Raw genomic sequence first — 19,524 nt, forward strand, 5'->3', positions numbered from 1 at the left:
GTTCTGTGATTTCACTCAGTGTGTCAGTCAGTGTGTGACTGAGTGTGTCAGGCGGTGTGCCAGTCACTCATTCAGTGTGTCAGGCGGTGTGCCAGTCACTCATTCAGTGTGTCAGGCGGTGTGCCAGTCAATTCAATTCAAGGTGCTTTATTAGTGACCGATGGGTACAATCAGTGTTGCCAAAGCAAATGAAAGTAATAATATTTACATTAAACAAAACACAAAATAGAAGTAAAATAAAATCTACAGACATATTACAGACATTTACAACAAAGACATATTATAAAATATTGACCTATACTGTAGGCGGAGTGTGTCACTGTGTCAGTCAGTGTGTCAGTCAGTCAGACTGCACAGCAGACCACTGCCTCCTGGACCCCAGCGGTACTGCTCCCCCTCCTGGACCCCAGCGGTACTGCTCCTCCTCCTGGACCCCAGCGGTCCTGCTCCTCCTCCTGTACCCCAGCGGTACTGCTCCCCTTCCTGTACCCCAGCGGTACTGCTCCTCCTCCTGGACCCCAGCGGTCCTGCTCCTCCTGGACCCCAGCGGTACTGCTCCTCCTCCTGGACCCCAGCGGTACTGCTCCCCCTCCTGGACCCCAGCGGTCCTGCTCCTCCTCCTGTACCCCAGCGGTACTGCTCCCCCTCCTGTACCCCAGCGGTCCTGCTCCTCCTCCTGTACCCCAGCGGTACTGCTCCCCCTCCTGTACCCCAGCGGTCCTGCTCCTCCTCCTGTACCCCAGCGGTCCTGCTCCTCCTCCTGGACCCCAGCGGTACTGCTCCCCCTCCTGGACCCCAGCGGTACTGCTCCTCCTCCTGGACCCCAGCGGTCCTGCTCCTCCTCCTGTACCCCAGCGGTACTGCTCCCCTTCCTGTACCCCAGCGGTACTGCTCCTCCTCCTGGACCCCAGCGGTCCTGCTCCTCCTCCTGTACCCCAGCGGTCCTGCTCCTCCTCCTGGACCCCAGCGGTACTGCTCCCCCTCCTGGACCCCAGCGGTACTGCTCCTCCTCCTGGACCCCAGCGGTCCTGCTCCTCCTCCTGTACCCCAGCGGTACTGCTCCCCTTCCTGTACCCCAGCGGTACTGCTCCTCCTCCTGGACCCCAGCGGTCCTGCTCCTCCTGGACCCCAGCGGTACTGCTCCTCCTCCTGGACCCCAGCGGTACTGCTCCCCCTCCTGGACCCCAGCGGTCCTGCTCCTCCTCCTGTACCCCAGCGGTACTGCTCCCCCTCCTGTACCCCAGCGGTCCTGCTCCTCCTCCTGTACCCCAGCGGTACTGCTCCCCCTCCTGTACCCCAGCGGTCCTGCTCCTCCTCCTGTACCCCAGCGGTCCTGCTCCTCCTCCTGTACCCCAGCGGTACTGCTCCCCTTCCTGTACCCCAGCGGTCCTGCTCCTCCTCCTGTACCCCAGCGGTACTGCTCCTCCTCCTGGACCCCAGCGGTCCTGCTCCTCCTGGACCCCAGCGGTACTGCTCCTCCTCCTGGACCCCAGCGGTCCTGCTCCTCCTCCTGGACCCCAGCGGTACTGCTCCTCCTCCTGTACCCCAGCGGTCCTGCTCCTCCTCCTGTACCCCAGCGGTCCTGCTCCTCCTCCTGGACCCCAGCGGTACTGCTCCCCCTCCTGTACCCCAGCGGTACTGCTCCCCCTCCTGGACCCCAGCGGTCCTGCTCCTCCTCCTGTACCCCAGCGGTACTGCTCCCCCTCCTGTACCCCAGCGGTCCTGCTCCTCCTCCTGGACCCCAGCGGTACTGCTCCCCCTCCTGTACCCCAGCGGTCCTGCTCCTCCTCCTGTACCCCAGCGGTCCTGCTCCTCCTCCTGGACCCCAGCGGTACTGCTCCCCCTCCTGTACCCCAGCGGTACTGCTCCCCCTCCTGGACCCCAGCGGTCCTGCTCCTCCTCCTGTACCCCAGCGGTACTGCTCCCCCTCCTGTACCCCAGCGGTCCTGCTCCTCCTCCTGTACCCCAGCGGTCCTGCTCCTCCTCCTCGACCCCAGCGGTACTGCTCCTCCTGGACCCCAGCGGTACTGCTCCTCCTCCTGGACCCCAGCGGTACTGCTCCTCCTCCTGTACCCCAGCGGTCCTGCTCCTCCTCCTGGACCCCAGCGGTACTGCTCCCCCTCCTGTACCCCAGCGGTCCTGCTCCTCCTCCTGTACCCCAGCGGTCCTGCTCCTCCTCCTCGACCCCAGCGGTACTGCTCCTCCTCCTGGACCCCAGCAGTGAGGGTGGGAGAGGAGGAGGAGGAGGAGAGGAAGAGGAGGGAGGTGGGGGGTGGGGGATGGGGGAGAGAGAGGAGAGAAGGAGGAGGGAGAGGAGGACAGAGTGAGGAGAGAGGAGAGGGAGAGGAGACAGAGTGAGGTGTGTGTGTGTGGGGTTGATAATGTCACATTAGAGGTGTGTGTGTGTGTGTCTGGTGTTAGTGTCTGTGTCTCTGTGTGAGTCTGTGTCTATGTGTCTGTATCTGGTCTGGTGTGAGTATCTGGTGTGTGTGTGTGTCTGGTCTGGTGTGAGTCTCTGGTATGTGTGTATCTGGTCTGGTGTGAGTCTCTGGTGTGTGTGTATCTGGTCTGGTGTGAGTCTCTGGTGTGTGTGTATCTGGTCTGGTGTGAGTCTCTGGTGTCTGTGTATCTGGTCTGGTGTGAGTCTCTGGTGTGTGTGTATCTGGTCTTGTGTGAGTCTCTGGTGTGTGTGTGTGTCTGGTCTGGTGTGAGTCTCTGGTATGTGTGTATCTGGTCTGGTGTGAGTCTCTGGTGTGTGTGTATCTGGTCTGGTGTGAGTCTCTGGTGTCTGTGTATCTGGTCTGGTGTGAGTCTCTGGTGTGTGTGTGTATCTGGTCTTGTGTGAGTCTCTGGTGTGTGTGTATCTGGTCTGGTGTGAGTCTCTGGTATGTCCCTATCTGGTCTGGTGTGAGTATCTGGTGTGTGTGTATCTGGTCTGGTGTGAGTCTCTGGTGTGTGTGTGTGTCTGGTCTGGTGTGAGTCTCTGGTGTGTGTGTATCTGGTCTGGTGTGAGTCTCTGGTGTGTGTGTGTCTGTGTGAGAGGGAGAGAGGGTAGCCACAGTGGATATTATCAATGCAAATGTAATACTGGTTCTGTAAAAGAAGAATCAAAAGGGCAGAAGACGATTCGAAGGTCTCATTGGTTTAAACTCGAATCCAGAACATCGAAACCGCTGGAACGACAACGCGAAAAGGAGGCGCCGTCCTTCGTCCTGTTTGTCCCTCGCCTCTCCCCGTCGCAGCGACTCCCTCACCTCCTCGACCTCCCTGTTTCGGCATGGCGGCGCTCAGAGCCAGGCTATCGGCGGAGTCCTTAGCCAGGGCTTTTCTCAGGAAATCGGGGACCTGGTCGCCGAGAGGTGCAGCTGGGCTCAAGGAGGGTGAGGTACCGGTAAGCGCTCCACGCAGGACCCTCCGTGCATGTGTGCGTGGCCTGTGGGTCGACTGATACCGGCAGGTTAGGGACTCGTGTTCCGTAAGAGAGTTACTTTGATAGAGACACACTGTGTGTGTGTGTCTCTAGGGTCCAGTCCTGTTCTAATACAAGTGTGTGTGTGTCTCTAGGGTCCAGTCCTGTTCTAATACAAGTGTGTGTGTGTCTCTAGGGTCCAGTCCTGTTCTAATACAAGTGTGTGTGTGTGTGTCTCTAGGGCACAGTCCTGCTCTAATACAGGTGTGTGTGTGTCTCTAGGGCACAGTCCTGCTCTAATACAGGTGTGTGTGTGTGTGTCTCTAGGGCACAGTCCTGCTCTAATACAAGTGTGTGTGTCGGGTCCAGTCCTGCTCTAATACAAGTGTGTGTGTGTGTGTCTCTTTAGGGTTCAGTCCTGCTCTAATACAAGTGTGTGTGTGCGTGTCTCTAGGGTTCAGTCCTGCTCTAATACAAGTGTGTGTGTGTGTCTCTAGGGCACAGTCCTGCTCTAATACAAGTGTGTGTGTGTGTGTCTCTAGGGTCCAGTCCTGCTCTAATACAAGTGTGTGTGTCTCTTTAGGGTCCAGTCCTGCTCTAATACAAGTGTGTGTGTCTCTTTAGGGTTCAGTCCTGCTCTAATACAAGTGTGTGTGTCTCTAGGGTTCAGTCCTGCTCTAATACAAGTGTGTGTGTGTCTCTAGGGTCCAGTCCTGCTCTAATACAAGTGTGTGTGTGTGTGTGTCTCTAGGGTCCAGTCCTGCTCTAATACAAGTGTGTGTGTGTGTCTCTAGGGTCCAGTCCTGCTCTAATACAAGTGTGTGTGTGTGTCTCTAGGGTCCAGTCCTGCTCTAATACAAGTGTGTGTGTGTGTCTCTTTAGGGTTCAGTCCTGCTCTAATACAAGTGTGTGTGTGTCTCTAGGGTCCAGTCCTGCTCTAATACAAGTGTGTGTGTGTCTCTAGGGCACAGTCCTGCTCTAATACAAGTGTGTGTGTGTGTCGGGTCCAGTCCTGTTCTAATACAAGTGTGTGTGTGTCTCTAGGGTTCAGTCCTGCTCTAATACAAGTGTGTGTGTGTGTGTGTGTGTGTGTGTGTGTGTGTGTGTGTTGTGTGTCTCTAGGGCACAGTCCTGCTCTAATACAAGTGTGTGTGTGTGTGTGTCTCTAGGGTACAGTCCTGCTCTAATGTGAGTGTGTGTGTGTGTCTCTAGGGCACAGTCCTGCTCTAATACAAGTGTGTGTGTCTCCTGGGCACAGTCCTGCTCTAATACAGTCTGAAGGGAGTGTCCCACAATGACAGGCTGGAGGAACTGAGTCTCTTTAGTCTGAAGGGAGTGTCCCACACTGACAGGCTGGATAAACTGAGTCTCTTTAGTCTGAAGGGAGTGTCCCACACTGACAGGCTGGATAAACTGAGTCTCTTTAGTCTGAAGGGAGTGTCCCACACTGACAGGCTGGAGGAACTGAGTCTCTTCAGTCAGAAGGGAGTGTCCCACACTGAGAGTGCCCTGACTCTTGTAAAGACGGAGAGCTCTGTGGTTGTGTGCAGCCTCCCTGCGGTTCTGATTCCGGTCCGGTAAGCGCTGTTGTGTCTGGGTGTCCTTGCAGAGCCTGGCAGCCCCACACGCCTCGTGGATCCACACGCTTGGAGGTGGGAGGGGTCACCTGGCCCAGACTGCTCTGGGTCGTCACCACGGCCCTCCCTTCCTGGTGGTCAGCGCTGGACCCATCAGGCACAGCAGCTCGCAGGTAGGCGGGGACACAAGACAACATCACCCCCTTTCTTGCTGTGCGCACGTGCACATGTGAGTGCATCTGTGCAATCAAAACCTCCTTAGGACTGCAGTGGAGAGACCGGTTGTCGTGGACACAACAGTTCCCAGCATGCAAGATTCCTGTTGTTCCAGCTTCACCTCTGATGCAGGTGCTGCTGCTGCTTCAATGTGTATCTTATCTGGATCTACAGACTCCTGCTGCCGATACTACAGTGCCCCCTGGCCCCGCCCCTTCTGCCCCCCAGCCAATCACAGAGCCAGCTGCACAGGATGTCCCAACAGCCTTGGATGTGCTTCAGGGGGCGGGGCCAGAGCAGAGCCTATCAGAGCTGGGGCTGGGGGCCTACACCCCTGTGGGGCTGGTCCAGAACATCCTGGAGTTCCTGCATGTGGACTGTGGGCTACCCTGGTGGGGAGCCATAGTGACCGGTAAGACAGCAGCTCATCGGTGATCAACTCATTAATTTGGTGTAGTTGATGACCTGTCCTCTCTTAGTCTTGATGCCTGTGTCTGTATGAACCCCTCTCTCTCAGTGCAGTGTTAATGTACTGGAGTGTCCAGTCAGTCAGTGTGTCTGTATGAACCCCTCTCTCTCAGTGCAGTGTTCATGTACTGGAGTGTCCAGTCAGTCAGTGTGTCTGTATGAACCCCTCTCTCTCAGTGCAGTGTTAATGTACTGGAGTGTCCAGTCAGTCAGTGTGTCTGTATGAACCCCTCTCTCTCAGTGCAGTGTTCATGTACTGGAGTGTCCAGTCAGTCAGTGTGTCTGTATGAACCCCTCTCTCTCAGTGCAGTGTTAATGTACTGGAGTGTCCAGTCAGTCAGTGTGTCTGTATGAACCCCTCTCTCTCAGTGCAGTGTTAATGTACTGGAGTGTCCAGTCAGTCAGTGTGTCTGTATGAACCCCTCTCTCTCAGTGCAGTGTTAATGTACTGGAGTGTCCAGTCAGTGTGTCTGTATGAACCCCTCTCTCTCAGTGCAGTGTTAATGTACTGGAGTGTCCAGTCAGTCAGTGTGTCTGTATGAACCCCTCTCTCTCAGTGCAGTGTTCATGTACTGGAGTGTCCAGTCAGTCAGTGTGTCTGTATGAACCCCTCTCTCTCAGTGCAGTGTTAATGTACTGGAGTGTCCAGTCAGTCAGTGTGTCTGTATGAACCCCTCTCTCTCAGTGCAGTGTTAATGTACTGGAGTGTCCAGTCAGTCAGTGTGTCTGTATGAACCCCTCTCTCTCAGTGCAGTGTTAATGTACTGGACTGTCCAGTCAGTCAGTGTGTCTGTATGAACCCCTCTCTCTGTCTTAGGGACGCTGGTGGCCAGGATTCTTGTGTTCCCAGTGATAGTAAAGGGACAGAAAGAGGCTGCGAAGCTCAACAATGTTCTCCCTGAGATGACCAAGCTCACAAACCGCATGAATGAAGCCAAGAGGAGCGGCAATAAGTTTGAGTGTAAGTGTTTCTGTCTGCGTCCCCAGTTAATCCTGCTTCAGAGTTTTTCCCTGTTCCTGCTGGGACACTATTTCAGTATTAACCTGCCTCTCCCTCTCTTTTGAAGCAGTTTTAATCCCTCTATTAGGAAAGTATTAACCTGTCTCTCTCCGTCTCTCAGTCCTACACTGACTTGCTGGTATTAATCTGTCTCTCTCCGTCTCTCAGTCTCTAAGGCCTACACTGACTTGATGTTGTTCCAGAAGAAAAATGATGTCTTTCCTCATCGTGGATTCCTTGTGCCTCTGGTGCAGGTCTGTCGGTCTCTCTGTCTGGCTGTTTCATCCTGTGTGATTCATTGTCTGATTTGTGGTGCTGTGCTCTGCTGCTGCTGTCTGCCTCGCTGTCTGACTGGTGTGTGCCGTGCTCTGCTGCTCGTGTCTGACTGGTGTGTGCCATGCTCTGCTACTCATGTCTGACTGGTGTGTGCCGGGCTCTGCTTCTGCTCGTGTCTGACTGGTGTGTGCCGGGCTCTACTCTGCTGTTGCTCGTGTCTGACTGGTGTGTGCTGGGCTCTACTCTGCTGTTGCTCGTGTCTGACGTGTGTGCCGGGCTCTACTCTGCTGTTGCTCGTGTCTGACTGGTGTGTGCTGGGCTCTGCTGCTCGTGTCTGACTGGTGTGTGCTGGGCTCTGCTGCTCGTGTCTGACTGGTGTGTGCCGGGCTCTGCTTCTGCTCGCTGTCTGACTGGTGTGTGCCGTGCTCTGCTGCTCGTGTCTGACTGGTGTGTGCCGTGCTCTGCTACTCATGTCTGACTGGTGTGTGCCGGGCTCTGCTTCTGCTCGTGTCTGACTGGCGTGTGCCGGGCTCTACTCTGCTGTTGCTCGTGTCTGACTGGTGTGTGCCGGGCTCTACTCTGCTGTTGCTCGTGTCTGACTGGTGTGTACTGGGCTCTGTTGCTCGTGTCTGACTGGTGTGTGCCGGGCTCTACTCTGCTGTTGCTCGTGTCTGACTGGTGTGTGCCGGGCTCTACTCTGCTGTTGCTCGTGTCTGACTGGTGTGTACTGGGCTCTGCTGCTCGTGTCTGACTGGTGTGTGCTGGGCTCTGCTGCTGCTCATGTCTGACTGGTGTGTGCCGGGCTCTGCTGCTCGTGTCTGACTGGTGTGTACTGGGCTCTGCTGCTCGTGTCTGACTGGTGTGTGCCGTGCTCTGCTGCTCGTGTCTGACTGGTGTGTGCCGTGCTCTGCTACTCATGTCTGACTGGTGTGTGCCGGGCTCTGCTTCTGCTCGTGTCTGACTGGCGTGTGCCGGGCTCTACTCTGCTGTTGCTCGTGTCTGACTGGTGTGTGCCGGGCTCTACTCTGCTGTTGCTCGTGTCTGACTGGTGTGTACTGGGCTCTGTTGCTCGTGTCTGACTGGTGTGTGCCGGGCTCTACTCTGCTGTTGCTCGTGTCTGACTGGTGTGTGCCGGGCTCTACTCTGCTGTTGCTCGTGTCTGACTGGTGTGTGCCGGGCTCTACTCTGCTGTTGCTCGTGTCTGACTGGTGTGTACTGGGCTCTGCTGCTCGTGTCTGACTGGTGTGTGCTGGGCTCTGCTGCTGCTCGTGTCTGACTGGTGTGTACTGGGCTCTGCTGCTCGTGTCTGACTGGTGTGTGCCGGGCTCTGCTGCTGCTCGTGTCTGACTGGTTTGTGCCGGGCTCTGCTGCTGCTCGTGTCTGACTGGTGTGTACTGGGCTCTGCTGCTCGTGTCTGACTGGTGTGTACTGGGCTCTGCTGCTCGTGTCTGACTGGTGTGTGCCGGGCTCTGCTGCTGCTCGTGTCTGACTGGTGTGTACTGGGCTCTGCTGCTTGTGTCTGACTAGTATGTGCCGGGCTCTGCTGCTCGTGTCTGACTGGTGTGTACTGGGCTCTGCTGCTCGTGTCTGACTGGTGTGTGCTGGGCTCCGCTGCTGCTCGTTTCTGACTGGTGTGTGCCCGGCTCCACTGCTGCTCGTGTCTGACTGGTGTGTGCCGGGCTCTGGTGCTCGTGTCTGGCTGGTGTGTGCCGGGCTCTGCTGCTCGTGTCTGACTGGTGTCCACTGGGCTCTGCTGCTCGTGTCTGACTGGTGTCCACTGGGCTCTGCTGCTCGTGTCTGACTGGTGTGTGCCGGACTCTGCTGCTCGTGTCTGACTGGTGTGTGCTGGGCTCTGCTGGATGCTGTGTACGTGCACTGACAATGAGCCGTACTCTGGTCTCCTGGCACAGCAGAGTGCCATTCTTGATCTGATTCGCTCTAGCGCCTGGCCGCTGTCTCCGTTAATCCCCCCTGTCTGTCTCTCTCAGACTCCAATCTTCATCTCCTTCTTCATCGCCCTAAGGAAGATGGCATACCTCCCAGTTCCCAGCATGCAGTATGGCGGCCTGTGGTGGTTCACTGACCTCACTGCCGCCGACCCCTTCTATATCCTTCCACTGGCTGTGACTGGGACTATGTTTGCTGTCCTGGAGGTAAAATAGTTCCTTTTCCACATCACATGTTGTAATATCTAGTCAGTCAGTGTGTCTGTATGAACCCCTCTCTCTCAGTGCAGTGTTAATGTACTGGAGTGTCCAGTCAGTCAGTGTGTCTGTATGAACCCCTCTCTCTCAGTGCAGTGTTAATGTACTGGAGTGTCCAGTCAGTCAGTGTGTCTGTATGAACCCCTCTCTCTCAGTGCAGTGTTCATGTACTGGAGTGTCCAGTCAGTCAGTGTGTCTGTATGAACCCCTCTCTCTCAGTGCAGTGTTAATGTACTGGAGTGTCCAGTCAGTCAGTGTGTCTGTATGAACCCCTCTCTCTCAGTGCAGTGTTAATGTACTGGAGTGTCCAGTCAGTCAGTGTGTCTGTATGAACCCCTCTCTCTCAGTGCAGTGTTAATGTACTGGAGTGTCCAGTCAGTGTGTCTGTATGAACCCCTCTCTCTCAGTTAGGTGCAGAGTCTGGTGTTGATAACCCCAACCTCCGAATGATGAAGACTGTGTTCAGGATCATGCCCCTCGTCATCCTGCCCCTCACCATCTCCTTCCCCACGGTGAGTCCTGTCACTGCCCCTCTGCCAGGCTGGCTCTCTAACCCCTGTTGTTGAGCTGCCTGATCCGCTCCAGGTTTTGTATCTGAGTTGCAGTTTTCTGGTGACCATGAAATGTAAAAACAGGTCTGCGTTTCTTGGGTTTTAAAAACCTCTCGACTCAAATAAGTCCTCATATTGAGCTGGATGACACTGCGGTTCAGTGACTCAGTTCACAACACTACAGCTGTCTGGTTATTTAGACAGTATTGGAAAGGAAGTGGATTAAATTGTTTAGTAGTTTAATGCTAACAATGGGGTGTTAATGTACTGTAGTGTCCAGTCAGTGTGTCTGTATGAACCCCCTCTCTCTCAGTGCAGTGTTAATGTACGGGAGTGTCCAGTCAGTCAGTGTGTCTGTATGAACCCCTCTCTCTCAGTGCAGTGTTAATGTACTGGAGTGTCCAGTCAGTCAGTGTGTCTGTATGAACCCCTCTCTCTCAGTGCAGTGTTAATGTACGGGAGTGTCCAGTCAGTCAGTGTGTCTGTATGAACCCCTCTCTCTCAGTGCAGTGTTAATGTACTGGAGTGTCCAGTCAGTCAGTGTGTCTGTATGAACCCCTCTCTCTCAGTGCAGTGTTAATGTACTGGAGTGTCCAGTCAGTCAGTGTGTCTGTATGAACCCCTCTCTCTCAGTGCAGTGTTCATGTACTGGAGTGTCCAGTCAGTGTGTCTGTATGAACCCCTCTCTCTCAGTGCAGTGTTAATGGTGTTAACTGGTTTCTCTCTGCAGGCTATCTTCACCTACTGGATGACCTCCAACGTGTTCTCACTGGTACAGGTGGCTGTTCTCAGACACCCTTCAGTACGACAGCTTCTGAAGATCCCTCAGAGAGTGACACACCCTCCTTCTGCCCTGCAGGAGCAGGAGGGCTTCCTCAAGAGCTTGAAGTCAGGTACTGAGAGAGAGACAGGCAGGAAGAGTGGACAGATATTGGCAATATCTGAGAAACTGAGCGGAATTCGTACCACTACAAGGCCCTGCTGAGCCAAGAGCTGAGCCCAGAGAAGAGCCCCCTGAGCCAGCTGGTCCTGAGGCTCACTGACACCCACCAGACAACACACACACAGCACTGCCTGACCCACTCACACTCACACTCACACTCACACTATCTCACCCACTGGGACACACAAACACACAGAGAGGAGTCAAGAGCTGAGCCCAGAGAAGAGCCCCCTGAGCCAGCTGGTCCTGAGGCTCACTGACCTGAGCCACACCGACACTAACCAGCCTCAGGACAGCACTGCTAGAATCAAGCACATCACTGCACAGATCACACAGCCATATCTCACACACAGGGACACACACACAGCACAACACAGCACAACACAGCACAACACAGCACAACACAGCACAACACAGCACAACACAGCACAACACAGCACAACACAGCACAACACAGCACAACACAGCACAACACACAACACTACCTTACCCACAGGGACACACACACAAACATAACACAAACTGGAATGCTACAGAACCCTAAATAGACAATACACACTAGCTGAATATCTCACCAAGATAAATAACAGAAACAGACCCTGACGAAGTACAGGCTCAGTGACCACAGCCTGTCCATAGAAACTGGGCGACACAGGCAGACCTGGCTGTACAGAGAGGACAGGCTGTGCTCCCACTGCCAGCAGGGAGAAATAGAGACAGAGGTGCACTTCCTACTGCGCTGTGACAGATACTCTGGGATTAGAGAAACATTCTTCCCTAACTTTACATAGCTAATCCCAGAATTCCCACACCTGCCAGAATAACAAGAAGTCTCAATCCTACTGGGAGGGGGAGGAAGGAACTCAGTTGATCTGGCAGCACAGTGTGTGATCTCCTGTCACAGCCTGAGGAACAGTGAGCCTGTCTCTCAATAATAATAATACAGTGTGTGATCTCCTGTCACAGCCTGAGGAACAGTGAGTCTGTCTCTCAATAATAATAATACAGTGTGTGATCTCCTGTCACAGCCTGAGGAACAGACAGTGAGCCTGTCTCTCAACAATAATAATACAGTGTGTGATCTCCTGTCACAGCCTGAGGAACAGACAGTGAGTCTGTCTCAATAATAATAATACAGTGTGTGATCTCCTGTCACAGCCTGAGGAACAGACAGTGAGTCTGTCTCTCAATAATAATAATACAGTGTGTGATCTCCTGTCACAGCCTGAGGAACAGTGAGTCTGTCTCAATAATAATACAGTTACTTGACAATGCTCTTTTATCTACCCTCGACACCTTTGCTCCTTTAAAAACTCGAACCATCTCCTTCTCTCGCCCTGCCCCCTGGTACAATGACCATCTGCGATTCATGAAGGCAGCCTCTCGCAAACTTGAGCGTAGGTGGCGTCTTTCCGGCCTAAATGTACATTATCAGGCCTGGAGAGATTACTTATCTGATTATAAGGTTACTATAGAGTCTGCTAGATCCACCTACTTCTCTCACATCATTGAAAACCACCAAAACAATCCCAGACATCTTTTCTCCACCATCAACAGACTGCTCAAGCCAAACTGCCCCACCACATTACCTGCCTCATCACAACTTTGCAACACATTCTTAGATTTCTTTAGTTCTAAGATTGACAACATCCGGCATCACATTCTCTCCACTACGGATATAATTTCCACACCTCCTCCCTCCTCATCCAACTTCTCTGGTTCCCGTCTCTCCAGCTTCTCTCTTCTTGACTCAGCATCCCTAAACAAACTAGTTACGCACATGAAACCCACCACATCTATTTTAGATCTCATTCCCACCACTTTATTCCAGTCCTGTTTCTCTTCTCTCTGTCCCATTGTCCTCAATATAATACATGAATCCTTGAGCACCGGCATTGTACCAACGGTCCTCAAAACTGGTGCTATTACCCCAGTGCCAAAGAAGCCTAACATGGCTCTCGACAATCTTAACAACTTTCGCCCCATCTCCAACTTACCCTTTCTCTCTAAAATTCTAGAACGTGCTGTCACACTTCAGTTACATAACCACCTCATGACAAACAACCTTTTCGAACCCCTCCAATCTGGCTTCCGTCAACTTCACAGCACAGAAACCGCCCTAGTCAAAGTCACCAACGATCTCCTAATAGCTTCTGATTCTGGTTCTCTTTCTATACTCATCCTTCTTGATCTCAGTGCTGCCTTTGACACTGTTGACCATAACATCTTGCTTTCTCGTCTCGAGACTGTGTTTGGAGTCTCTGACACTGCCCTCAAATGGTTTAAGTCTTACCTCACTGATCGCTGTCACTTTGTCTCTCTCAATGGGTACAGGTCTGAAATTGGTCTTGTCAAGTCTGGTGTCCCTCAGGGCTCAATACTGGGCCCCTTGCTCTTCAGCATTTACATGTTCCCACTTGGTCAGCTTTTAAGATCACATGGCCTCAGCTTTCATTTTTACGCTGACGATACTCAAATATACATCCATACCAAACCCGACACTGATCTGGCTGTCTCTATTCTATCTAATTGCATCTCTGACATAAAAATTTGGATGACTCAAAACTTCCTTCATCTTAACTGTGACAAGACTGAAGTCATGCTTACTGGCACCCCCCATCAACTTCGTAAAGCCAGTCCTGTAACCCTGTCTGTAGATGGCTCTGTACTTGAGCTCCAATCAAAATTGAAAAACCTTGGGGTTATATTCGATTCTGGCTTAACATTCGACCCACATGTACAGCATACTGTCAAAACATCTTTTTTTCACCTTAGAAATATCGCAAGACTACGCCCTATGCTATCATTAACTGTGGCTGAAAAGCTGATCAACATATTTGTATTCTCTCGAATTGACTACTGCAATGCTCTGCTCCCTGGGGTATCTAAATCTACTCTGAACAAGCTGCAGTATGTCCAAAATTCAGCAGCCAGAATCCTGACCAGATCTAGTGCAAGTGTTCACATTACTCCTATCCTGGAGTCCTTGCACTGGCTTCCGGTCAAATTCCGCGTAGACTTTAAAATCCTCATGCTCACCTACAAGGCTTTACATGGCTTGGCACCTCAATACCTGTCTGAACTTTTATCGCCCTACTCCCCACCTCGCAACCTCCGCTCTTCAAATTCTGCCCTCCTTACTGTCCCCCAAGCCCGTCTACATTGTATGGGCGACAGGGCCTTCTCCTGCTATGCCCCCAAGCTCTGGAACTCCTTGCCCAAGGATATTAGAGAGTCACCTTCTCTAAACTCCTTCAAATCCAGACTCAAAACCCTCCTTTTCAGAAAAGCCTTTACTTAACTGGTTCCATTCTTCACCCCTCTGCTCTTCTTAATACCATCTTCCACGGTCTCCTCTATTGTTATTGTTGTATTGTTGTAATTATAATTGTGTCCTGTCTTGTGAAATTTTCTTATTTATTGTTGTAGTCTTCTTATTTATTGTTATTGTCATCCTGTAAAGCGCTTTGAGAAGCCACCTTTAAAGGCGCTATATAAAATAAAGTTTATTATTATTATTATTATATTATTATAATAATAATACAGTGTGTGATCTCCTGTCACAGCCTGAGGAACAGACAGTGAGCCTGTCTCTCAATAATAATAATACAGTGTGTGATCTCCTGTCACAGCCTGAGGAACAGACGGTGAGCCTGTCTCTCAATAATAATAATACAGTGTGTGATCTCCTGTCACAGCCTGAGGAACAGTGAGCCTGTCTCTCAATAATAATAATACAGTGTGTGATCTCCTGTCACAGCCTGAGGAACAGACAGTGAGCCTGTCTCTCAATAATAATAATACAGTGTGTGACCTCCTGTCACAGCCTGAGGAACAGACAGTGAGCCTCTCTCAATAATAATAATACAGTGTGTGATCTCCTGTCACAGCCTGAGGAACAGACAGGGAGCCTGTCTTTCAGGAATGTTCTATGTGTTGTATATAATATGTTTTCTTATCAAGGTCTGTAGATGTGATACTGACTGTATATGCTTTGGCAATACTGGAATTTTATGGTCATGCCAATAAAGGTGTTTGAATTTGAAATGGAGAGACAGACAGACAGATGGACAGAGAAGAGGGGGTCGGTTCTGGGGGTGCTCGCAGTGCAAGCCTTACAGATGTTGACAGATGTGTCCTCCCCACCCCCCCATAGGCTGGAAGAATGCACAGCTGGCGCAGCAGCTGCAGGAGCGAGAGAGGAGGATAAAGCACCACCTGGATATGGCAGCCAAAGGTGAGAGAGAATCCCAGCCGAAAAAGACGGAGACAGTCATGATGAGCCCTCACGTCGCGCTGGGCTCTCCCAGCTCTTCTATCAGTACAGACAGGTGTGACCCAGGACAGTCCTGTGTGTGTCAGTCTGTCCTGAGCTCAGCACACACAGGGACACAGCGCTGGGACTGTCCTGCAGGACAGACACACTGCTGGGCTCTCCCAGCTCTTCTATCAGTACAGACACGTGTGACCCAGGACAGTCCTGTGTGTGTCAGTCTGTCCTGAGCTCAGCACACACAGGGACACAGCGCTGGGACTGTCCTGCAGGACAGACACACTGCTGGGCTCTCCCAGCTCTTCTATCAGTACAGACACGTGTGACCCAGGACAGTCCTGTGTGTGTCAGTCTGTCCTGAGCTCAGCACACACAGGGACACAGCGCTGGGACTGTCCTGCAGGACAGACACACTGCTGGGCTCTCCCAGCTCTTCTATCAGTACAGACACGTGTGACCCAGGACAGTCCTGTGTGTGTCAGTCTGTCCTGAGCTCAGCACACACAGGGACACAGCGCTGGGACTGTCCTGCAGGACAGACACACTGCTGGGCTCTCCCAGCTCTTCTATCAGTACAGACACGTGTGACCCAGGACAGTCCTGTGTGTGTCAGTCTGTCCTGAGCTCAGCACACACAGGGACACAGCGCTGGGACTGTCCTGCAGGACAGACACACTGCTGGGCTCTCCCAGCTCTTCTATCAGTACAGACAGGTGTGACCCAGGACAGTCCTGTGTGTGTCAGTCTGTCCTGAGCTCAGCACACACAGGGACACAGCGCTGGGACTGTCCTGCAGGACAGACACACTGCTGGGCTCTCCCAGCTCTTCTATCAGTACAGACAGGTGTGACCCAGGACAGTCCTGTGTGTGTCAGTCTGTCCTGAGCTCAGCACACACAGGGACACAGCGCTGGGACTGTCCTGCAGGACAGACACACTGCTGGGCTCTCCCAGCTCTTCTATCAGTACAGACAGGTGTGACCCAGGACAGTCCTGTGTGTGTCAGTCTGTCCTGAGCTCAGCACACACAGGGACACAGCGCTGGGACTGTCCTGCAGGACAGACACACTGCTGGGCTCTCCCAGCTCTTCTATCAGTACAGACAGGTGTGACCCAGGACAGTCCTGTGTGTGTCAGTCTGTCCTGAGCTCAGCACACACAGGGACACAGCGCTGGGACTGTCCTGCAGGACAGACACACTGCTGGGCTCTCCCAGCTCTTCTATCAGTACAGACAGGTGTGACCCAGGACAGTCCTGTGTGTGTCAGTCTGTCCTGAGCTCAGCACACACAGGGACACAGCGCTGGGACTGTCCTGCAGGACAGACACACTGCTGGGCTCTCCCAGCTCTTCTATCAGTACAGACAGGTGTGACCCAGGACAGTCCTGTGTGTGTCAGTCTGTCCTGAGCTCAGCACACACAGGGACACAGCGCTGGGACTGTCCTGCAGGACAGACACACTGCTGGGCTCTCCCAGCTCTTCTATCAGTACAGACAGGTGTGACCCAGGACAGTCCTGTGTGTGTCAGTCTGTCCTGAGCTCAGCACACACAGGGACACAGCGCTGGGACTGTCCTGCAGGACAGACACACTGCTGGGCTCTCCCAGCTCTTCTATCAGTACAGACAGGTGTGACCCAGGACAGTCCTGTGTGTGTCAGTCTGTCCTGAGCTCAGCACACACAGGGACACAGCGCTGGGACTGTCCTGCAGGACAGACACACTGCTGGGCTCTCCCAGCTCTTCTATCAGTACAGACAGGTGTGACCCAGGACAGTCCTGTGTGTGTCAGTCTGTCCTGAGCTCAGCACACACAGGGACACAGCGCTGGGACTGTCCTGCAGGACAGACACACTGCTGGGCTCTCCCAGCTCTTCTATCAGTACAGACACGTGTGACCCAGGACAGTCCTGTGTGTGTCAGTCTGTCCTGAGCTCAGCACACACAGGGACACAGCGCTGGGACTGTCCTGCAGGACAGACACACTGCTGGGCTCTCCCAGCTCTTCTATCAGTACAGACACGTGTGACCCAGGACAGTCCTGTGTGTGTCAGTCTGTCCTGAGCTCAGCACACACAGGGACACAGCGCTGGGACTGTCCTGCAGGACAGACACACTGCTGGGCTCTCCCAGCTCTTCTATCAGTACAGACACGTGTGACCCAGGACAGTCCTGTGTGTGTCAGTCTGTCCTGAGCTCAGCACACACAGGGACACAGCGCTGGGACTGTCCTGCAGGACAGACACACTGCTGGGCTCTCCCAGCTCTTCTATCAGTACAGACACGTGTGACCCAGGACAGTCCTGTGTGTGTCAGTCTGTCCTGAGCTCAGCACACACAGGGACACAGCGCTGGGACTGTCCTGCAGGACAGACACACTGCTGGGCTCTCCCAGCTCTTCTATCAGTACAGACACGTGTGACCCAGGACAGTCCTGTGTGTGTCAGTCTGTCCTGAGCTCAGCACACACAGGGACACAGCGCTGGGACTGTCCTGCAGGACAGACACACTGCTGGGCTCTCCCAGCTCTTCTATCAGTACAGACAGGTGTGACCCAGGACAGTCCTGTGTGTGTCAGTCTGTCCTGAGCTCAGCACACACAGGGACACAGCGCTGGGACTGTCCTGCAGGACAGACACACTGCTGGGCTCTCCCAGCTCTTCTATCAGTACAGACAGGTGTGACCCAGGACAGTCCTGTGTGTGTCAGTCTGTCCTGAGCTCAGCACACACAGGGACACAGCGCTGGGACTGTCCTGCAGGACAGACACACTGCTGGGCTCTCCCAGCTCTTCTATCAGTACAGACAGGTGTGACCCAGGACAGTCCTGTGTGTGTCAGTCTGTCCTGAGCTCAGCACACACAGGGACACAGCGCTGGGACTGTCCTGCAGGACAGACACACTGCTGGGCTCTCCCAGCTCTTCTATCAGTACAGACACGTGTGACCCAGGACAGTCCTGTGTGTGTCAGTCTGTCCTGAGCTCAGCACACACAGGGACACAGCGCTGGGACTGTCCTGCAGGACAGACACACTGCTGGGCTCTCCCAGCTCTTCTATCAGTACAGACACGTGTGACCCAGGACAGTCCTGTGTGTGTCAGTCTGTCCTGAGCTCAGCACACACAGGGACACAGCGCTGGGACTGTCCTGCAGGACAGACACACTGCTGGGCTCTCCCAGCTCTTCTATCAGTACAGACAGGTGTGACCCAGGACAGTCCTGTGTGTGTCAGTCTGTCCTGAGCTCAGCACACACAGGGACACAGCGCTGGGACTGTCCTGCAGGACAGACACACTGCTGGGCCCTCCCAGCTCTTCTGTCAGTACAGACACGTGTGACCCAGGACAGTCCTGTGTGTGTCAGTCTGTCCTGAGCTCAGCACACACAGGGACACAGCGCTGGGACTGTCCTGCAGGACAGACACACTGCTGGGCTCTCCCAGCTCTTCTATCAGTACAGACAGGTGTGACCCAGGACAGTCCTGTGTGTGTCAGTCTGTCCTGAGCTCAGCACACACAGGGACACAGCGCTGGGACTGTCCTGCAGGACAGACACACTGCTGGGCTCTCCCAGCTCTTCTATCAGTACAGACACGTGTGACCCAGGACAGTCCTGTGTGTGTCAGTCTGTCCTGAGCTCAGCACACACAGGGACACAGCGCTGGGACTGTCCTGCAGGACAGACACACTGCTGGGCTCTCCCAGCTCTTCTATCAGTACAGACACGTGTGACCCAGGACAGTCCTGTGTGTGTCAGTCTGTCCTGAGCTCAGCACACACAGGGACACAGCGCTGGGACTGTCCTGCAGGACAGACACACTGCTGGGCTCTCCCAGCTCTTCTATCAGTACAGACACGTGTGACCCAGGACAGTCCTGTGTGTGTCAGTCTGTCCTGAGCTCAGCACACACAGGGACACAGCGCTGGGACTGTCCTGCCGGACGGGTGATCTGTAAATGTCCCCGTTCAGATGAAGTCAGAACTCATAGGAGTGTCGGGCTGGAGAGCGCCCCCTCTCGCTCTGAGCCCCACTCGGGCACGGGCGCCCTCGCCCCGCGTCAGGCGCCTGCTCCTCCTTCCGACGGCGCTCACTGGTCTGTCTCTCTCTCTCTGCCCCTCTGTCCAGGGCCCCTGCGACAGACCTTCCCCCACAATCCTCTGCAGCAGCAGCAGCAGACGCTGAAGACGCAGTCGGCCGATCCCAAGATGGGGGCGGAGCCGGGGAGCCGGAAGAAGAGGCCCTGGCAGGACACGATTGGCTGAGGCGGGGGGGAAGTCCCGCCCCGGCCCCGCCCCCTAGCTGTATATATTGGAGGAGCGCAGGACAGGAGCGTGGAGGGAGAGACGCGGAGGGACGAGGGGACGGAGTCCCCGGTTGTAAATACGATGCGGTCGGCTCTCTGGGTGCCGGCTCGAAGCAGAGGGCCGTGTTTCGGGAGGCTGGGGGTCTGCGTCCCTCCTGCTGCCCCTGAACGGAAGGGGAGTCTCACTGTCCCTGTTCCCGCTATTAAACTGAGAAACACTCTCCTAGGTCTTGTCCCAGTGTGTGTGCGTGCTGGTGTGCGTGTGTGTGACCGTCGCGGTTCCGCGCGGGCTCGTGCCCTCCG

At 54.1% G+C, this 19,524-nt stretch overlaps 2 protein-coding genes across 2 annotated transcripts; one reads left to right on the forward strand and one right to left on the reverse strand.

Annotated features, from left to right (window-relative positions):
- Positions 1-336: 336 nt before the first annotated feature.
- On the reverse strand, positions 337-3,279 carry LOC138238216 (uncharacterized). Its single transcript, XM_069188268.1, has 2 exons — positions 3,255-3,279; positions 337-2,207 (listed from the first exon to the last, which is right to left on the reverse strand). Exons 1-2 carry the CDS (start codon positions 3,277-3,279, stop codon positions 337-339), a joined length of 1,896 nt encoding a protein of 631 aa, XP_069044369.1.
- oxa1l (OXA1L mitochondrial inner membrane protein) lies at positions 3,224-19,442 on the forward strand. The gene is made up of 10 exons (XM_069188715.1): positions 3,224-3,391; positions 5,019-5,159; positions 5,377-5,614; positions 6,488-6,631; positions 6,839-6,924; positions 8,935-9,099; positions 9,558-9,662; positions 10,432-10,594; positions 14,801-14,881; positions 19,044-19,442. Exons 1-10 carry the CDS (start codon positions 3,278-3,280, stop codon positions 19,178-19,180), a joined length of 1,374 nt encoding a protein of 457 aa, XP_069044816.1. The 5' UTR covers positions 3,224-3,277; the 3' UTR covers positions 19,181-19,442.
- Positions 19,443-19,524: the final 82 nt, after the last annotated feature.

The sequence above is a fragment of the Lepisosteus oculatus genome, chromosome 4 (assembly GCF_040954835.1).
Source record: "Lepisosteus oculatus isolate fLepOcu1 chromosome 4, fLepOcu1.hap2, whole genome shotgun sequence".
NCBI classification, from domain to species: domain Eukaryota; kingdom Metazoa; phylum Chordata; class Actinopteri; order Semionotiformes; family Lepisosteidae; genus Lepisosteus; species Lepisosteus oculatus.